We start from the raw sequence: 19,413 nt of genomic DNA, 5'->3' as shown, positions 1-19,413 counted from the left end.
TTATTAGTAGTGAAGGGCTTACACAAGTACAAAGGATCAAACTCTCAATTTAGTGAGTTCTTGTGAATGATTTAACACAAATGGCATTAGGCAATATTGTGGGGGAATGACCCCTATTTATAGAAAAACTTGTAGCTTTGTCACATTGACATGTGTCATGTTATGATTGGTTCTTGATGTCGACACGTGCTGCGCTCTGATTGGCTTCTAATCTTGACACATGTCGAGTAGTGATTGGCCTCCTGGTCGGAGGGGAACTCTTCTGGGTCCTTGACAGTATAGCGTTGGCCGGTGCTCGGTAGTTTCGGGATTGGTCAAGTATGGTACAAACAAAACTCATGCGAAATTCTCTCATAAACTAGTCTAGCAAGGGTTGTCTTACCCATCCCGCCCATCCCCCATATCCCTATAAAGCGAACATCATTTGCACGAACAAATAAAAGCATATCTATATATTTCAATCTAAAATCAATTCCGACTAAGTTCTCTGTTGAACCTGAGAGTGTGTATGTAGGATGCACCTTTTTCCATATGGCTTCGACTACCTCTTTAATAAGCTCTGTTTCATACCTACAAGAAATTCAAGTAAATAAATAAACTAATCACCAAAGAAGGTAAAAGGAACACAACATCCGAGTATATATTGTTTATGTCAACTTTGCTTACCGATCGTTTGAAGTCCACCCTGCGAGATTACTCACGTTCGTTAAAGAAGCTCTCCACCGATCCACCAGCCGCATGTTTTCCTTATGCTCTTTTTCATGCTTTGTGAAAGCTTCAGCAAAAGTCCCCCTTTGATGTCGTACGTCAGAGGGATCAACATTGTAAAAGATTGGCAGAATTGTCCCCCTCTTTGTCATGCATTGGAAAATCATTGCGAGTTCACTTAAGCACCAAGTTGAAGAGGCATAGTTTGGCGAAAGAACAACAATAGCAAACTGAGATTCTCTGATTGCACTATGAAGCTCAGGAGAGATAAATGTCCCTCTTTCAAGTCCTTGGTCGTCCTTGAAAGTTTTGATTGCACGCCACTGTAATTTATCATAGAGATGGTCTGTGAAACCCTTTCGGGTGTCTTCACCCCTGAAACTTAAAAACACATCATATTTCCATCTGCGAGCTGTAGGAGCAGATGCGGAGGCGCTTCCATCGAGCAGCTCCCTTCGGGACCGGTCCCACCTCTCCATTCTTTCCTCCTCCAAGAAATTCATTGATGAGTTACTGACAACTTCTTTTTCGTTTTTCTTTAAACGAAGAAACACCAAAACAACCAACAAAAAAAACAGGAAGGTGGAGAGAGGCTAGCTTCGTGTTAGAGACAAGGGAACTTCCAGTTGGTCTAGGAGAGAAAGAGGCTCTTTTGACTTTTTTTAGTCAGATTGGACAGATTCAATGCTCCAAAGCACATCACATGCTGCCAATTATCTTTTCTTCTTTAATTTATTTATTTTTGTTGGATAGTTGACTTCGTTTGGTTGAACAGATTCATTGTTATCAATGAATAAAATCTGTGTACTCTTTAGCACTTAATTTGTTGAATACAAATTCTAACATTTTTACCATCAATCCAAGGATAAAACTAAAATGCAATAGGTTCACTGAGATTCCGAGATGGCCATCAGGGAAAGAATGATTCACTCCATAGGATCATAACATACGAAGTTACAAGAACAAAAGATTCCAAATGGATACAGAGACATGTCCCTTCTTTTAATCTTTTCCGGAGTGCTTCCTTCCTTGTCGAAGTTACCACTTCTGCTCGATCCTGCCTCGTTCCTGGATTCTTATGTTCACTTAACAGAGGCAGTTTGTATGTTTGCTGATACGTCAAAAATCACAATGTGGAATGTGCACAGCCTCATGAAGAGAATTGTTGTTGTTGGACAGGTTCATTGTTCTGTTGAGGTCTTCCACATCTTGCTCGTACACTGAACGGACTCCACATTTCTTCACCTTCAAACATTTCTTGTTTCCAACAGCACGTCTGGTTTTGAAACCAAACTTAATCTGAGAGTGTTTCTCCTCCAAAAAATTATAGTGCTGCCTAGACAAAAGGACTAACAAAAGGTGATCTGATACAACGTGGTCTAAACGATTATAAAAAGACACACCCTCAAACTGAGAACCAGGAATTTTCCATTGACAACAAATTTCATTTGCATAAGTTTGCAAATAATCTACTTCACGAACAACAGCTGGATTCTCGTGAGATACAAAAACAGCACATAAAGCAAACCCCATCCACTCGCTATTTCCAGCATGCAAAGGTAGCTTTTCAGTTAGTGAGTGTCCAACACTTTGATTAGTGAACCACTCAGGGATTTCACTTCCAGGAATTATAATACTAAACCGGTCAACAAAATGAGGGATTTCCTGTACGATTCAAATTAACCACTATATCACACAACTATGGAGGAAGATAAAGAGAGGCAGAGAGAGAGAGAGAGAGAGAATACCTGTAGGAATCGCTTTAGCATTGAATATATAATATTGTTCGAACCTTGATAACCAACTAGTCTCAAGCAATTGACAGAAGAGAAGACAAACCGGCGTAATCTGCACAGCTCTGGTGGACCTGGCAACATTTGTAAGGAAGTACAATTGTCCGTTTTTAAATATATTCTGTTGTTTAACGGAAGGTCTGGTAATTGTTGAAGCCTTTTGCAGTTGTTCAAGTTGAAAAAACTAAGCTTAGAAAGACAACCAATGCTTGTGGGAAGGCTAACAAAATTGTTTCCTCCAAGATTTAATTCTTTTAAAGAGGACAAACAGCCAATATCTTCGGGAAGGGCTCCGTCACAAAGGTTGCAGTCACTTAGATCTAGTTTCTTTAAAGAACGGAAATCTTTTAAAGAAGCTAACACCAGATTCACAGGGCTAAGACTGTTCCGTGGGAATAAGCCAGAAGGGAGGAATGAGAACCGTGGCTGAGGTGGTGGACCATTACATCCATGAAAGGATGATAGGTCGAGATTTTTCATAGGACCGATCGAGGAAAGTGGCTCTCTTATAGAAATTCCCGTTAAATCAAGTTCTTCTAAACTCTCAATCAAACCTTTAAATGATAAAGGCAGCTCCTCAACAGCAGTCCCACCTAAATAAAGCTTTGATACATTTTTCATCTGTCCACCGAATTCTGGAATCTTCTTAACTTTTGAGCAGCCAGAAAGATCAAATACTTCAAGAGTTTCCATCTTTACTTCATTTGGGAGAATCTTAATACTTTTGCAGTTTCTAAAATTCAAAATTCTGAGACATTTGAGAGATGCAATGGATGGATGAATCTCAACTAAATTTGTGCAGCCTTCAAGAACTAGCCTCTCAAGATTTTGAAGACCTGTGAAATCTGGAGTCCTTGTCAAGTTCTGCGAGTAGCTAAGATCGATAGATTTCAACTTTCTGAAGTACTGCACAAAACATGAAAAAGTTAGAAAATCAGATCACCGTCCAAAAAGCCTTGCAATGTATTCTAACCAAAAAGATGAAAAAATTGCTGAATGAATACTATTCTATGCATATATTTACCTTTATTCCATTCCAAAGGTAATCAATTTTGCTATGGGGCAAACTAAGTTCAGTCAGTTCATTTGGTTGAAAACCTGGCGGCAGAAATTTGGAGGGATACCAACTCCATTTGAGAAATCTCAAGGCATTAGGAAGATATTTGGGGCCAACAGAAAGTCTCAAATTATCAATGTCAAGCAACTTTAAATTACACATCTTAGAGAAGGCTTCAGGATTCCAGTGTGCCTCTTCAAATTCACGCAAGCGTAAGACAATGCCTTCAATTGCTTTTTTTCCCTAATAAACAGGAATGAAGGAAAAGTTAATTCCACAAGTCTCATAGTACTGTGTAACATTAAGGTTTTATACTGCTATCCAAACTTGATATTTACGAATAATTTCTTACCGTATTCTTTGTGAGCACATGAAATATGTCATCACGAAGCCACAAACGACTTCGCGCACCGGGCTCTTCAAAAGACTCACCTCGAACAATCTCCCATGCCATTTCTTGTATCAAATCGTGCATACAGACACTCTTGCCAGAAATAGTTAAGAGAGACTTCTCAACAAGAACATCTATCACAATACGAGCGCAAAATCCACAACTGTCTAGTACTTCAATTACTCGCTCTTTGTCAGACCACTTATGGAAACAAGCAATATCAAGGAAAATTCTCTTCTCCATCTCATCTAGTCCATCATAACTTATTTTTAGCATTTCAAAAACTGTTCTATTAGGAGTTTGCTTCAGTTTGTTCAATGCACTACTCCATGCATATGGATCTCTTTTATACAAAAAAGACCCCAAAGTTCTAAGAGCTAATGGAAGACCTCTAGCATACTTAACGAACTGCTTAGAGAGCTCCAAATATTTTTCCTGAGGCTCATCTTCTTTGAATGCTTTCCAATTAAAGAGCTGATAAGCTTCATCCTCATCTAATTCTACAACTTCATATTGTTTCTCTATGCCATGTGCGACCAGCAAATGTCTATCTCTAGTGGTCACGATGATTCTGCTCCCTAAACCGAACCAGTATTTTTCTCCAACCAACTTTTCTAGTTGGTTTAATTGGTCTACATCATCAAGAATGAGAAGAGCTTTTTTGTTACACAAAAAACTCTTTGCCATTGTAATCCCGCTATAAACATCCCAAACTTGTACGTCCTTCTCTTTCAAGATTTGTGAAAGCAGTTGCTTTTGTAGATGTACTAAACCATGTTTTGCATAAATTTCTCTGACGTTAGCAAGAAAGATGCTAACTTCAAAGTTATGAGAGAATTTTTCATAAACAAGTCTAGCAAGGGTTGTCTTACCAATCCCTCCCATCCCCCATATCCCTATAAAGCAAACATGATTTTCCGCTATATCCAAAAGGAAACATATTTCCTTTAATCTAAATTCAATTCCGACTAACATCTCCGAAGAATCTATCAGCGTCAATGTAGGATGAACTTTGTTCCACACTACTTCCACAATTTCTTTGATAAGTTCCGTTTCGTACCTGTAATCCTTTGACGTCCACCCTGCAAGATTAGCCACTTTTGTTAAAGCATCTCTCCAACCTTGCACCTTCTCTATGTCTTCCCTGAACTTCTCCTCATGTTTAAAGAAGGCCTCGGCGAAACTCCCCTTTTGATGCCGGACATCCGAGGGATCAACATCGTAAAAAACTGGCAGGATGGTCTCACTCTCGTCCATGGACTGAAGAATCTTTGTCAGTTCAACCAAGCACCATGTGGAAGCAGCATAGTTTGGCGAAATAACAACAATTGCAAATCGTGATTGTTGAATTGCCATAAGAAGCTCAGGATGAATACTAGTTCCTCTTTGAAGTTCTGGGTCGTCCCTGAAAGTTTTGATTGCACGCCACTTCAATTTATCGTAGAGATGGTCTGTGAAACCCTTGCGGGTATCTTCGCCCCTGAAACTCAAAAACACATCGTATTTCCATCGACAAGCTGACGGAGCAGATGCGGAGGCGCTTCCAACGGTCAACTCCTCCAAGCAGGTCATTAATGACAAGCAGTTTTTCACTTCTTTTTTCTTTTCTCAATCTCTAAACCAATCAAGAAAGAAAAATGAGAGAAGACGAGATAAATGGAGGTGAGAGTGAGATAATCTTGATAATCCTGACAAGTTGACAACTTACAGTTTTTTACGCGTTTCTTTCAATGAATTTCCTACTATCTTACCACCTGGGAATTACTTTGTCTCTCCTCCTGTTAGTGTGTAAATTGTGATCTGATGTGGCAGTTGGTTTCTAGCTCATATTGCTAAGATTGTGTGTATGCTTTCGTATTAAGTGTCATAGGTCTTAAACAAGTGAGTGTATATGTGTCTTCATCTCATAGGATGTAAGATGAATCGCTAGGATTGGTTGGATGTTATTTGAATACTGCCAAGTTTAAATTGTAATTGCAATTAAGAGGAGTGGGATTTTTTCCTCACTCACTCTCGGTGGAATGAAATAGTAAAATCATTTGCAGAGTCATATTCTCTGCATTCTTCATCTCTTTCTCTCATTGCATCATCTTCTTCATTGGTGTAAACAGTTTTTATTCCATAATACAGAACGTACCTGTGAGTCACAGCTCGCATGGAAGGTTAAAATTCGTTTTAACACTAACATCTTCCTATCTATTCAGTTTTGTACTGTTGCAGTTGCTAGTTGCTAGTTGCCACCAATTTGTTTCTTTCTATATTGTAAGTGCATGTTCAAGGAAATGAGGTATAAATTAAGACAAAGTTCGACATTGACAACCTTAGCTGACATTGACAACCTTAGTTGCCACCAATTCGAATTGAAATTTTGCATTGGTACTGGTATTGGAATTTTGCATTGGCTAGCATTGGAATTTTACACTAGTATTAATATTGGAATCTTGCATTGGCACTAGCATCTTGCACTTGCATTGCATCAATGGAATTTCGTATTGGAGTTGGCAATAGAAATTAGCATAACGGAGCTTGCATCCACATCTAGTGGCAAACTCATATCATGTACCGCCATGAGTGGGTGTGTTGGAAAATATTAGTCTTAGGTTTATTTTAATGTTTGGTCTTTTGGGCCTAACCCTTTACTATTAGAGTTTTGTTTCCGAGCCTATTAGGGTTATGCCAATTTTCTATATATATGACACCTTGTAACTCTATAGAAGAATAAGTTAGTCTTGAGTAGTTTCTTTGGGTTATGTAGCTGTCTCGGCATCTTGTTTATTTATTATATTCTTATTATTTTGTAGTTTTGTTCGTCGCACACTCTGATATTCAACTTATTCATGATCAGTTTTAAGTTTGACTAATAATGTCATTAACTCTGGATTTTGCAAGGTGAGACTTATTCGTCATTAGTTTTGAGTTTGTTTTTTTTTCCTTCTCCTACAACTTCAACATAATGGGATTCTATTGCTGGTGCCAAAACTCTAACGGAGCTTAGGCACAGTGTTCAACATGCATATTCCTTGAGTTTTGTTTTTAGTTTCAGTGCCACGAGATGGCTCGAGAGAAAGAGATAATAGGCACGCCACTGCTGGAGGTTGCCAACAAACAGTATTTGTGTTTGAATATGTACAAAGGCTGCATGTTAATATGACTTCTAAACCAAAATATTGTGCATTGAGTGGGGGACGCTGGTTCTATTAAGTTCTTTTTGTGCCTCGAACAAACGATGACTTAATATTCAATGTAGTGTATGTTTGCCTATAAAGTAAATAAAAATGAAATAGAAATTTAAACGAGAAACAGAATGTAATTATTTCTTGAAGGAGTCAAGTTACAAATGTTCACAAAAGTAAAATCTAGGCCGATGGGCTGAGCTACATAACTTGAAATGTAAAGTGATTGGAAATGTAAAGAAATCAGTAAAACTCTAACAAGATTCAAGTCATGAAGGGAAAAATAATGGTAGAAGAGTCCATTGAGACCACTGGTGTTAGATTGGACTTAGTGCACAACACACACCTCAAGGAAATCAGAGTAGTTGGAATTGCACATCAAACGAATTATACCACAAAGTGGCAAAGCGGTAAAATTTTAAGATCTCATGGATTGTATGCAATGTTTGCTTCAAAAGAAGGCTTTAAGGTTGTAGCTAAAGAGCTACGAGAGTTTTGCTAAAGAGCAATTGGGTGCTAAAAAGAAATTTGGTTGATTGAAGAATCATTCAAGGTATTGTGTAATCGTAGAGATTGAATTTGACGAATGTCCTCAACTTGAAAGTCCCTGGTTCTATTTATAGGCAATGGTGAAGGAGCAACCTCGATCATATCGCTAAGTTGAAACATGGGTAGATCGTTCATGTGGTGCTAACAATGACTGTAATTCCTGGTAGGTGGCCTTCAACTATGTCTTGAAGCAGTTAGACGATCGCGGTATTGACCTTAGCGTGTCAGATAACGCGTACGTATGCATTTAAGTGGACAAGATATTCCAGTCTTTGGTCGTTTGCCTCACAAACACGCTTCTGAGGGATTTCTGTCCAATGCCTCAGACAAGTTGGAGCGAAATGAAATGGTCGTCTGAACGTAGTTTTGATTTAGAAGTTGGTGGACCGAAGTCAAGGGCGAAACTACAGAGGGGCAAGGAGGGGCGGCCCCTCATCTCATCGAAAGTCAAGCTCAGAAGCGGTGGTTACCCCCTCTGGTCCCGTCGGAACTCGAAAGTGAGCAATCCCGTCTAGTTCTCTAGTTTTTAGTGCTATGCAGCAGAGCCCAGTGCTGCTATGTTTCTGTTTTCAATTTTTCAAACCCAGGCCAAACGACGTCGTTTTAGACAAAGGAATTGTTTTAAGTAGAAACTGATAGCAAGAGACCATGCTTTGTTTGTCATTTAGTAGCACGTGATTGTCGAAGTCTTATCATTCACATCCTTTCAGTGCTATGCAGCAGAGCCCAGTGCTGCTATGTTTCTGTTTTCAATTTTTCAAACCCAGGCCAAACGACGTCGTTTTAGACAAAGGAATTGTTTTAAGTAGAAACTGATAGCAAGAGATCATGCTTTGTTTGTCATTTAGTAGCACGTGATTGTCGAAATCTTATCATTCACATCCTTCTAGTCTTCTTTCTCGTGGGATTTTTTTAAAGATTTCAAGGCTGGAATTTTCCTAATAATTTCGATATGGAATAGGAGCTGATTTCAAGGCTTTGATTTTTCTTTTGAGTCGTAACTGATTTCATTCTAAACTTTTTTTTTATTTTTATGATTCTCTAACTCATGCTAGCATTTTAGAATCGAAACTGACAGTTAACCCAAGAGTAGAGAATTATGAAAGGTTTCAACTTTCAAGGCTTTGATTTTTCAAGGGCTTATGTTTGGCTCTGTTGTTCTCATCTCCTCCTCTGTTGAAGCTGAGACATACAAAGATAATAAGAAAGGTTAATTAATTATTAATTAGTGCATGCAGTCTTCTTTTCTTTATGTATGCTAGCTAGTTAAATATTAGTATAGGCTTTGGTAGATAGTGTTTTTTTTTTTAGGCACATTCTCTGCCCTCTCACTTCCTGTGCCCTCCTATTTGTGTGGTCACGGTTAAGCCACATCAACATTTTATATTACTATTCATTTTTGTTTTATTATCTCTATAAAAATAATAATATAAAATGTTGACGTGGCTTAACTGTGACCACACAAAACAGGAGGGCACGGGAAGTGGGAGGGTAGAGAATCTACCTCCTTTTTTTTTTCCTCAACCTATTATGTGTCTCAATTTTAAACAATTGCACATCATCAATATGGTTACACTTTTACATATTCGACTTATCTATGCACCCATTACATATGTATAATTGACCAAAGCACATGTATGTACTCGATTATTTTTTAACCTTGTACCCTTTTAAATCCACCCCTTCCCTCGCCAACTCCTAACTTCGCCACTGACCGAAGTTATGTAACTTTTCTGTAAATAAAAATAAATAATGCCCATAGCAGGCTTTATTTTCATTTATAACCCAAACATGTTTTATATTATGTACGGTCAATAATGTTTGACTAGTTTGCTGTAGTGTGAGACAGTGGCCTTCTTTTATTTTTCATTGATAACAATGAATCTGTTCAACTAAAAGAAGTGAACTTTCCCCAAAAAATAGAAAATAAATAAAAATTTTGGCTGCATGTGCAGCGTTGAATCTGTTTAATCTGACTGACAAAAGTCTTCTCTCCTATTTCAGTTTCACCTTACACACCAAAGACAAAATGGAATTTCCCTTGTTCTATTAACTCCTGCATTAATCTCTATTCTTTTGTTGATTGGTTTGGATTTTTCGCTTAAAAAAAATTAAAAAAAAAAAAGGAAGAAAGTGGAAAACTGCTTGTAGACTACAATGCATGTACACGGGAGAAGACCAACGTATCCCGTATCTGACACGCAGAGATACGGATACACAGGGTGATACATGCGGATACACGATCGATACGTATCCGAGTCAACAGACACGTTGTTGACTGATGGGATACGCGTACCTTACTGTTGAGATATGAGTATCCTACCTTTCGGATACGTTTTAACCCTAAACCCTAATGAACTTCTTGGGGGAGGAGAAGATGGAGGAGAGGTATTGGTTCCCTTTTCAAAGGAGGATAAATGTTCCTTCAGTTCGTCAATGGAAATATGATGTGTTTCTGAGTTTCAGGGGTGAAGGCATCCGCAAGGGTTTCACAGACCATCTCTATGATAAATTACAGTGGCGTGCAATCAAAACTTTCAAGGACGACCAAGGACTTGAAAGAGGGACATTTACATTTATCTCTCCTGAGCTTCATAGTGCAATCGAAGAATCTCAGTATGCTATCGTTGGAGAAGGATGCCTGGTCAAAAGAGAGTGTACGAATGGTGGAAACCAACTTAGCAAAGCTGAAGAGACTGAGAATAAGTGTTGTTCCCACATACGGCGCCAAATGTTGATGCATAAAATCGGAGGGGACTTTGGTATAATAGAAAGTGTTAAGTTTGTGACCTTCGCTAGATTGCTCCAGTCACTAGTATGGATAAGTATGTAAATGGATAGAGATAGGGAAACAAACACAAGATGTACGTGGTTCACCCATATTGGCTACGTCCACGAAGTAGAGGAGTTCTCATTAATTGTGAAGGGTTTACACAAGTACATAGGTTCAAGCTCTCCTTTAATGAGTACAAGTGAATGATTTAGTACAAATGACATTAGGAAATATTGTGAGAGAATGATCTCTATTTATAGAAGAGAGTTTCTAGTTTCATTCTGACATTGACACGTGTCGTGTTGTGATTGGCTTCTGATGTTATCACTTGTCGTGTTATGATTGGCTTCTGATGTCGACATGTGTCGTGTTGTGATTGGCCTCCTGGTTGGAAGGAAACTCTTCTGGGTCCTTGACGGTATAACATTGACCAGTGCTCAGTAGTTTCGGGATTAGTCAAGTATGGTACAAACAAATATAACGGCTAGCTGTTGCAGCTAGCCGTTGGGTTTTTTTTTTTTTTTTAATTTAAACATTTCTTTTCTTCTATAAATATGGTGAAGTTCTTTCAATTCTTCACTTCATTTGCAATATTTCCTTCTTCAATATTTCCTTCAATATATTTCTCAATATTTCCTTCAATATATTTTCCAATATTTCCTTCATCTATAATATTTGTTTCAATTTTTCAATAATTTCCTTCAATATTTTTTCAATAATTTCCTTTGAATTTAAGTTGTAGTTTATAAATAATAAATTATGTTTGGCCCTCGGTTGGAAACGGTTTTTTGTGAAAGGGCTAAAACGAGCCATTTGGCCCTCGATTGGAGACGGAGGCAAATATGGTCATGTACTGTTCATTAAAATATTAATATCTTGGAGAATTTTGGAAGGCCAGAGGGCTAAAACGAGCCCTCTAGCCAGCCATCGGTTGGAGATGGCCTTACATCAAGAGATTAGTATTTTATGGAAGACAAAAGTTTTATTAAACCTTTTTTTACCCACTCACAACTTTCTATTTTATGCCCCTATGGCTGGATTTATGTGGCGAGTGAGGGTTCTCCAGCCAATCAATGTAGGAATTCTTATTCCTATAGTTTGTAGCATTATCCATTTTACCTAGGATGTGAATACTCACTTTTACTACACTTGCATTGTGCTCTGACATTACATACTCTATAATACGGGTTCATCCGCACTGCGCGCACTCTCACTATTAGTTTTAATTAGTATTAAACTTTGGTTTTAAATATTTATTCATACTTTTTAAACATAATTTATCATTTATAGCTTCGTTAATTTTCAGGCGTCGGTTAGCACGCTTCAATTTTCGGTATCCTCCTGGATATCCGGATAGGTGTTTACCACCTTGCTTCCTAAAATTGGCACGAGTTAGAGTTCATTATCAGTAGAAATTTAGGATAACAAATTACTATACTAGCAAACTACTCAAATTGCATGCAACCAAAACCTAACAAATAAATTATAATTTAGTTAAAGGCCTTACAATCCAAAATGAAATAAATTATTGTGTAAACAATTTATTCGTTTTCTGATTAGATGTTTCGGCTGATATTTTAGTAGAATCATTTTTATTTATTTTGCATGTCTTTTGGGTTGAGTAAGCGTATGGACTGAAAATTTTAATGGTTGGATTCTATGCATTTGGGCTTAAAATTGTCCATTTATTGATTTGTGTCCCTTTGGCCAATAATTAAATAATTGTGATATTTTAAGTAAGGATTGTTGTTTCCATGATGTTCTTAAGTAGCTTGTAATATAAGTTCTTAATTTATCTTCAAGGATGGAAAGTTAGTCCCAATAAGCAATTATAACCTAATCAAGTAGGATTATTCCAAGAAGGGAAATCTATTCAACACAAATCCCTTATGGGAAGAGTTTGGAATTTATTAAGAGTAATTTTAAAAGAATGGAAAGTTATTCAACCCAAATCCCTAATGGAAAAGAGTTTGGAAGTTATTGAGAAAGTAATTATGCAAGAGTGGAAAGCTATTCAAGGGAGATTTTTTATGGAATGCATATCTACACTAGGATGCTTCTAACCTAACATTCATTTCATGGAAGAAAAATTTAGATTTAGTCCCTCAATTTTTACTCTAGCCTGGAATTGGTTCCTCAATCAAAAGCTTGTCAATCAAGATCCCTGAAGTTAATAAAACTTGCAGCATTGATCCTTGCCGTTAACATGGATTTGAAAAACCACCCAATTGATCGAGGATTTACTTTTATAGGATAACTCTCGTGCTTAGTTTTGGTGTATGATGTTTTTTTTTTCTCCTTCTGTTATAGATTGGGTTGAAAGATCCGACAAGTTTTTATACCCAAACCCATTATTTGTATCTTGTACGATGTCTTTTTTTTTTTTTTTTTTTATCAATTTGATAAATATAACACATTTCTCTTAAAAGGATAGAGTTTAACTTACCGCTCAACAAATAGTGTTAATTAAAGGATTATGCATTGCTCACTTCACGTGGTTACATTCAATTATTTGTATCTTGTACGATGTCTCTATTTATCAATTTGATGAATGTAACACATTTATCTTAAAATGTAGTTTTTTGTTGCATTCAAATGTTAGTATGTAACTCAACAAATATTGCACACGTAAACGTAGTTACATTTATTATAACAGATGTAGTTTTTCTGCGTCTAAGACTCTAAATTCTTCTTTCATGAAATTTAAATTAGTTTGAAGTAGAATATAGTTAATTTATTATCAAGAGAGCACTCCTTTGCCTAATGAGAATAATAATGGTAAAAAAAAATAAAAATAAATCACACAAAAAAAGTTACAAATATTTGCAGTTCAAGTACACAACTTCAACTTCTTTCTCAACCTACACCACAGGCATCGCGTTTGTGATATAAATACAACTAAAATGGCCCCCCTTCTCTCCACTTGCTACTCACTCACTACTCAGCAGCTGCAGCTTCTCCAGGTCCACCCTACCACCCAAAACCAAAACCAAAACCAAAAGCACTTTTCTCACTTTTACCAACCTTCTCCCTTCTCCTCCTTTGCTTTCAACAACCTTAACTCCGGCCACCGCCCTCCGCCACCACTCGCCACCTCAAACCGAAAAAAAGGACCAAAAGACAAAAAAATGGATTCCAACAACATCAACAACTTCGGCGCTGCTTCCAGACCGTCCCCGACATCATCGACTGACATGGAGCAGATGTCGGAGACCCCTCAGCGCGGGTCCCACCACCGCCGGGCCCACTCCGACACCTCCTTCCGCATCCCCAACTTCGACGACCTCCTCCTCTTCGACCCTTCCGACCTCGACCTCTCCTGCCTCCCCTCCCCAACCCTCCTGCCACGTGGCGGCAACAGCAGCAACAACAACATCCCCATGTCCCTCGACTCCGACGACTCCTCGGAGGGCCAACCACCCAACCCCTTCTCCTCCACCCCCAAGCCTGCCGCTTCCTCCGGCTCCACGGCCACCGCTGCCCACCTCCGGAGCCTCTCCGTCGATTCCGACTTCTTCGACGGCCTGGGCCTGGGGGATTCCGGCAGGGAAGTGAGCGGGGGGCAGAGGTCTGGGTCCCACCACAGGCACAGCAGCTCGATGGACGGCTCGTCTTTCGATGCGGACTCGTCGGTGATGACGCTGAACGGCTTCAAGAAGTCCGTTGCTCCTGAGAGACTTGCTGAGCTCTCTCTGATTGACCCTAAGAGAGCCAAAAGGTTGCCCCTTTTCCTCTACTGGATCATGTTTTTGCTTTCTGCTGTTTTTTTTAGGGTTTTTTACTCTTCAAATTTCGATCAAATTGCTTGCAATTGAATTATTTTGTAATTATCGTAAATAAATTGGTATTTCTATTCTCCAAATTTTTTTGTTAGAAATTACATTTGCTTAAATTTTGTGGTTGAAGTTTGTGTTGGGAAAGGAAAGATTTTTCAAGTTTTATTTTTATTTGTGTGTGTTTGTAGAATTTTTGGGCTATTTTTGTGGATATTATTTAATTAAATGAGAAATTGATGCTTTATAATTATTTGGTTTTGTAGGATATTAGCTAATAGGCAATCGGCTGCGAGGTCAAAGGAGAGGAAGGTGAGGTATACGAATGAGCTGGAGAGGAAGGTGCAGACGCTTCAGACGGAAGCAACCACCCTCTCAGCACAGGTCACTCTGTTACAGGTATAATGCCTAAGACCTTGACTTTTGTAGCTTTGTAGTATGAGAAGTATCATTTGGGCAAGACTTTTTCGGTACTACATGCTAAAACAATGGATCCCACAGCTTGGCTTGTTATGAAACGGATATTTTACGCATGGTCGTTGCAAAAATGGTATTTTCTGCTTTGCTATTTTTGCCATGAAGTTATTTTCATTGTTTATTTGTGTCTGGTTTGGTTTGGGTGCATGGTTGATTTGATAATGTTTTGGTGTGATTTTGGAATGATCCAGGATACAAAAATGTGCCGTTCTTGTTTTTAGAATGTGATTTGTTTAAGTGATAGTTTAACTTTGATCAATCCTTATTTTGGTATGATTTTGAACTTACATTGACAACCCAAGAAGGAAAGGTACACTGTGCACTTTAATAATGTGTGATCATTGAGTTTCAGTGGTGGTAAGTTGCTTATGTTAAAATCTACGTCATTGCATGCTGCCATGTAATTATCTTTCCAATAAACCCTAAGCTTGACATGCTTAATCCTAACATGCAAAGAAACTTATTTTTTAATCATGTGTTCATGGTGCGAATAATCACCTACAAGAACCACCATTACATGCTAACTATTTGCGTATGCCGTTGCTGCGGTTGTTAATTTTTTTGTGTTTTCTCTCTTTTTGGGTGTCTGCTTCTGATTGCATTATATTTTGGTGTATCCAAAATGGAACCGGCTACATATTTAGAAGGATGTAAATAGGGAGACATTATTAAGGGAAAACGGTGTTATAACCTACAACAAGTACTTTACTTTAAAGTTTAAACCAGGATTCACTTTTCTGTTGAAGGATGTTAAACATCTTTAGTTACCGGAAACCTGAGTTCTTGTGGTTCATTAGTCAAGTTGGGAATAAGGTTAGTGCATTGGCCTGTTCTCTCTGCAAGTCTTTTCAACTAGTGAGCTGTATCCAACTCATATCCAGACCTAACAGGCCTCTATATTAGATGATGCAGGCTTCCTTGGTAGGTTTCTTAAATGATTCAAAGCTTAATATTAGAACGTAGGTTCCAGGAACATAAGAAACTTTGTCACCAATGGCATGGTATTGAACCATGAATGCAGTAATAGATGCATACTAGCCGAGGAGACTTGAAAAGTCATAAGTTACAATCACACTTGAGCCCTCGTAGATGTCTTGGGATGTTTTTCTTAATTTGTTTGAATGGGAAGAAAGCAAACAAGTTTGCCACAGTTCAACAGCATTTTAAGGGTCGTTGTCTGGTTTTGGACCCTTGCTTTATGGCAGAGTTTAAAACTAAGCAGTTTTTAAAGGGACTTTGTTGTGTGACCTTGTAACACACAGCAAGTTTGTATAGCACATAGTTCAGGTAATTCAGATGTCTTCAGTTTAGGATTTTTGTCGGAGTGTCAGATCCGATATCAAAGTGATTTTTTTTTTCTTTTTCCCTAAATACAGGTGAATGTTTTTAGTTTAACACCTAACAATATCTCGGCATCCTTATTGGTCGATTTAGCAGGGAGAAAGGGTACTAACCAAGATGGTCAAATTTGACATTTTCTTGAATTATGTATTCTTCAACAAATTAGCCATTGCCACCATGGTTCCTGAAGATGCAGTAAATGATATGCGTGTTTGTGCGGCTGTCTAAATGATGGAAATTTGTATCTGTTATTGCTCAGTTTTCCATGTGTAGAAAAGTAGGTAATCTTGCATTTTACGTCGTCTCTATTATTTAGTATTTACATGTGCTGTATTCTTTGGTTACGGGAACTATTCATATCTACTTTGATTTGCAAACACTTTGGACGTGCCACATGACTGCATATTTCATGTCTCTGCCCTTTAATAATTGGTTGGTTGTTAATGTTAGATGTTCAATGTTTCTGGTAATAGCCTCTTATTGTATTCCTACTTCAGCTCTTGTTTCTGTAAATAGTCATAGTCATAAGTGATTTGATTTCTTCACGAGCTTTAGTAGTTTACCTGTACAACCTTAAAACCAGAGTTTTTCATGTTGTGTCTTCCCAAATTATTATGTTAGTTGGATGTTGGAGTCGACACAAAAAATTAACTAGAAAGGTAAATAAAGCAAAGGTTACAATCACAATACAAAACGTTCTTGTTGTGCTTATACAACTTATCTATTGTGCAGAGAGACACTACTGTCATAACTGCTGAGAATAAGGAGCTCAAACTTCGCCTACAGGCTCTGGAGCAACAAGCACAGCTTAGAGATGGTATAAATTTCATTTCATAAGATTGTGCTAAATTTTAACCATCAGTTCTTTTAAAATTATGTTATAGTTTCCGTTTGCTTTATTTTACACCTACAGCTTTGAATGAGAAACTTAAGGAGGAAGTGCAGCGGCTTAAGATTGAAACCAACCAAATCCCACCCGGGGCTGGGAATGGAAACCCTTTCTACCGAGGGCTTCCCCCTCAATATGGTCAGACCCAGCACCACCAGAACCACAACCAGCAGAACCAGCACCAGCAGCATCACAACCAGAATGTCACCAATGGGCAGGCTCACCCGAGCTTTATGGACTTCAACGGGAGGGCATAGAAACTCTCGAAGAAGTCATTAACCACAGTTTAGGTATTTCATAATGTTTTTTTGAATTAGAAGAGGGTAGTAAATCTCATCAGATAGCTTCTTGTACAGACTACATACATACAGGTAATGTATATGTATGTGGTACAGGACTGAAGGCTGTGAAGATTGCTGCTCACCAGTACACACAGAACCCCACAGTACCCTGTATCAGTTAATTAAAAACTACAGATCTACTCTTATGTTATTATTTCTAGCGGATTAGAATATCATCTTAGAGTCCAAAACTTACCGGATCACCTTTTTACCGTCGTTGTACTTATCGAACAAGCAACCTCCAGGGTTTAAACGGTTGGCTATGCATTGCTTATAAGTTTATAACACCAAATGTTGTGTTGGTCCCCTTTGCTAAGCAATTCCAATCTGTCTTCCGTCTGTTATGGTTGATTCTGAAATTGTTTATTGATTTTATTTTCTTCTCTTTTTTTGTGGTTTTTCACATTTCCACTTTTTAAGGTTGTCATCACTGCAAGATATGCTTACAAGTGGCGAGTCTTATCTCATTTCGTCGCCTCTTTAGAAAACATTTCTTGTACATGGGGTGCCACGGTTGCCGTATCCAAGCCTACTACATTATGACGTATAATTCGTTTGGATACCGCCACTGTCATATCCCGGGTCGGGATGGAACAAAAACACCTTATTTATGGAGCAATCCTTCTCTTCGCCCGGGTGGACTGCCTCCGAGAGTGGCGGTGGGATCGAAGGGTGGGGCGGGTGGGCCATAAACGCCGATGGAGGGTTTTGGGTTTGGTTGTATTGCTGGCAGAGTCTTGACTGTCGGACCTGAGAATTTCTCCATGTATGAGTGGAGGGTAGAAAATAAGGGCAATTTGTTGTGTGATAAAAGGATAACAATAATTGTGCTTCTTGTCAAAGAAAGAAATTATTTGGTGTTAGTTGATGGCTAAGGAATGATTTGTGTCGTTATCATATGTACTAAGTCCATTAATAATGATGGAGAAGGAGAAATATCACATGCAAGTTAGGTAAGGGTACCTTCTTCTATATTTCATTAACAAAATTCCAATTATATAACTTAGTATATTGTATAATGTACGCAAATTACTAGACAAGAAAACAATTATTACTATTATTATATACAAAAATCATATGTAGATTAGTCACTCATTATGTTATCGTATATAATATAGTACTAGTTATGTTCCTCTCAACCGAGGTTCTAGATTTGATTTCTTTCCACACACTATCCTTTGCATAACTTAAAATAAAAAGCAAGTGGTGAATTGCTCTAGTGGTTAAAATGCCGCTTATATTGACAAAAATTTTGCACAATAAATAGAGACTAGATAATATGTAATATGCATGTGATATGGTTCCGAAGGAATGAATTGGATATGGACAGTTCCAATAAGATTTCTTTCTTGAACAAAAATTCATTTTTTTTTATTTATTTCATCCTCTATAATGAGATATACCATAAGTTGATTCAAGTAATCTTTCTCGATAAAGTCGGTTGATTGAGATAAAGTTTTATCCCTTAGAAACCGTACATGCACCTTTTGATGCATACGGTTCAACAAAAATCACGAAAAATAAAAAGAATCAATGTGTAGATGTAGATTCTAGCACTTTCTTTTATTTATTTATTTTTCATACATAAAGGATAAATGCACTCTTAGGAATCCTAAAAATGATTGTACTGATGTATCATGCAAATTCTTTTAAATGCAAAATTAAAATAATTCTTTGTGGTGGAACAAAATATCTCTCATTTCCCCTTCGAATAAATTCTTCATTTTTGTTTCCAAAGGAATGTTGTTATGTTATTTTGAACGGTGCACTAATTCTTTAAATCTGGTGACATTTTACCACAGTGTCAAAAAATAATCATGCTCATGCACATTTTTGCAAGTTCAATCCTTTTAAGCCATGGTGCGAGCTAAGAGTATTTAAACCTAGCTCCATCAGTTTAGGTAACCAACCATGCAGTTTGTTACCAGTTGGATTTGGGTTGAGTTCAATTAAGGATTTTTCACAGTAGTGCCCCATAAAATAACAATTTAATCCCTCAAATTTTAAAGACACCGGGGCTGGTTTTATTTATTTTATTTATTTATTTTTGGTGAACTGAAAATCGTATTACCAGGGCAAAAATGAGCTTAAAAATGAGAAATCAATTTCTTTCTCGTATTTAGTAAGTAAAAGAAAAGATATGTAATA

At 37.8% G+C, this 19,413-nt stretch overlaps 3 protein-coding genes across 5 annotated transcripts; 1 reads left to right on the top strand and 2 right to left on the bottom strand.

Annotated features, from left to right (window-relative positions):
• Nucleotides 1-201: 201 nt before the first annotated feature.
• Nucleotides 202-1,331, bottom strand: LOC108169510 (toll/interleukin-1 receptor-like protein). Its single transcript, XM_017322965.3, has 2 exons — nt 667-1,331; nt 202-570 (listed from the first exon to the last, which is right to left on the bottom strand). The coding sequence occupies exons 1-2, from the start codon at nt 1,209-1,211 to the stop codon at nt 315-317; spliced, it is 801 nt and encodes a 266-aa protein (XP_017178454.1). The 5' UTR covers nt 1,212-1,331; the 3' UTR covers nt 202-314.
• A 249-nt stretch (nt 1,332-1,580) lies between these two features.
• Nucleotides 1,581-5,657, bottom strand: HD8 (disease resistance protein RUN1). The gene is made up of 4 exons (XM_029101868.2): nt 3,911-5,657; nt 3,526-3,801; nt 2,457-3,407; nt 1,581-2,373 (listed from the first exon to the last, which is right to left on the bottom strand). The coding sequence occupies exons 1-4, from the start codon at nt 5,519-5,521 to the stop codon at nt 1,828-1,830; spliced, it is 3,384 nt and encodes a 1,127-aa protein (XP_028957701.1). The 5' UTR covers nt 5,522-5,657; the 3' UTR covers nt 1,581-1,827.
• A 7,652-nt stretch (nt 5,658-13,309) lies between these two features.
• Nucleotides 13,310-18,222, top strand: LOC103402159 (transcription factor VIP1-like). 3 transcript variants are annotated; one of them, XM_017323306.3, is made up of 5 exons: nt 13,319-14,162; nt 14,484-14,616; nt 16,768-16,852; nt 16,949-17,214; nt 17,686-18,222. In XM_017323306.3, the coding sequence occupies exons 1-4, from the start codon at nt 13,348-13,350 to the stop codon at nt 17,179-17,181; spliced, it is 1,266 nt and encodes a 421-aa protein (XP_017178795.2). In that variant the 5' UTR covers nt 13,319-13,347; the 3' UTR covers nt 17,182-17,214; nt 17,686-18,222. The 3 variants fall into 3 exon arrangements, with proteins under 3 accessions (XP_008339117.3, XP_017178795.2, XP_008339118.3); XM_008340896.4 differs by lacking the exon at nt 17,686-18,222 and adding an exon at nt 17,320-17,585 and having other exon boundaries at nt 13,320-14,162; XM_008340895.4 differs by lacking the exon at nt 17,686-18,222 and having other exon boundaries at nt 13,310-14,162; nt 16,949-17,585.
• The last annotated feature ends 1,191 nt before the right edge of the window (nt 18,223-19,413 follow it).

Source organism: Malus domestica, chromosome 05 (genome assembly GCF_042453785.1).
Source record: "Malus domestica chromosome 05, GDT2T_hap1".
Taxonomy (NCBI): domain Eukaryota; kingdom Viridiplantae; phylum Streptophyta; class Magnoliopsida; order Rosales; family Rosaceae; genus Malus; species Malus domestica.
Note: the sequence above shows the minus strand (reverse complement) of the source record. Positions and strands in the feature narration are given on the sequence as shown.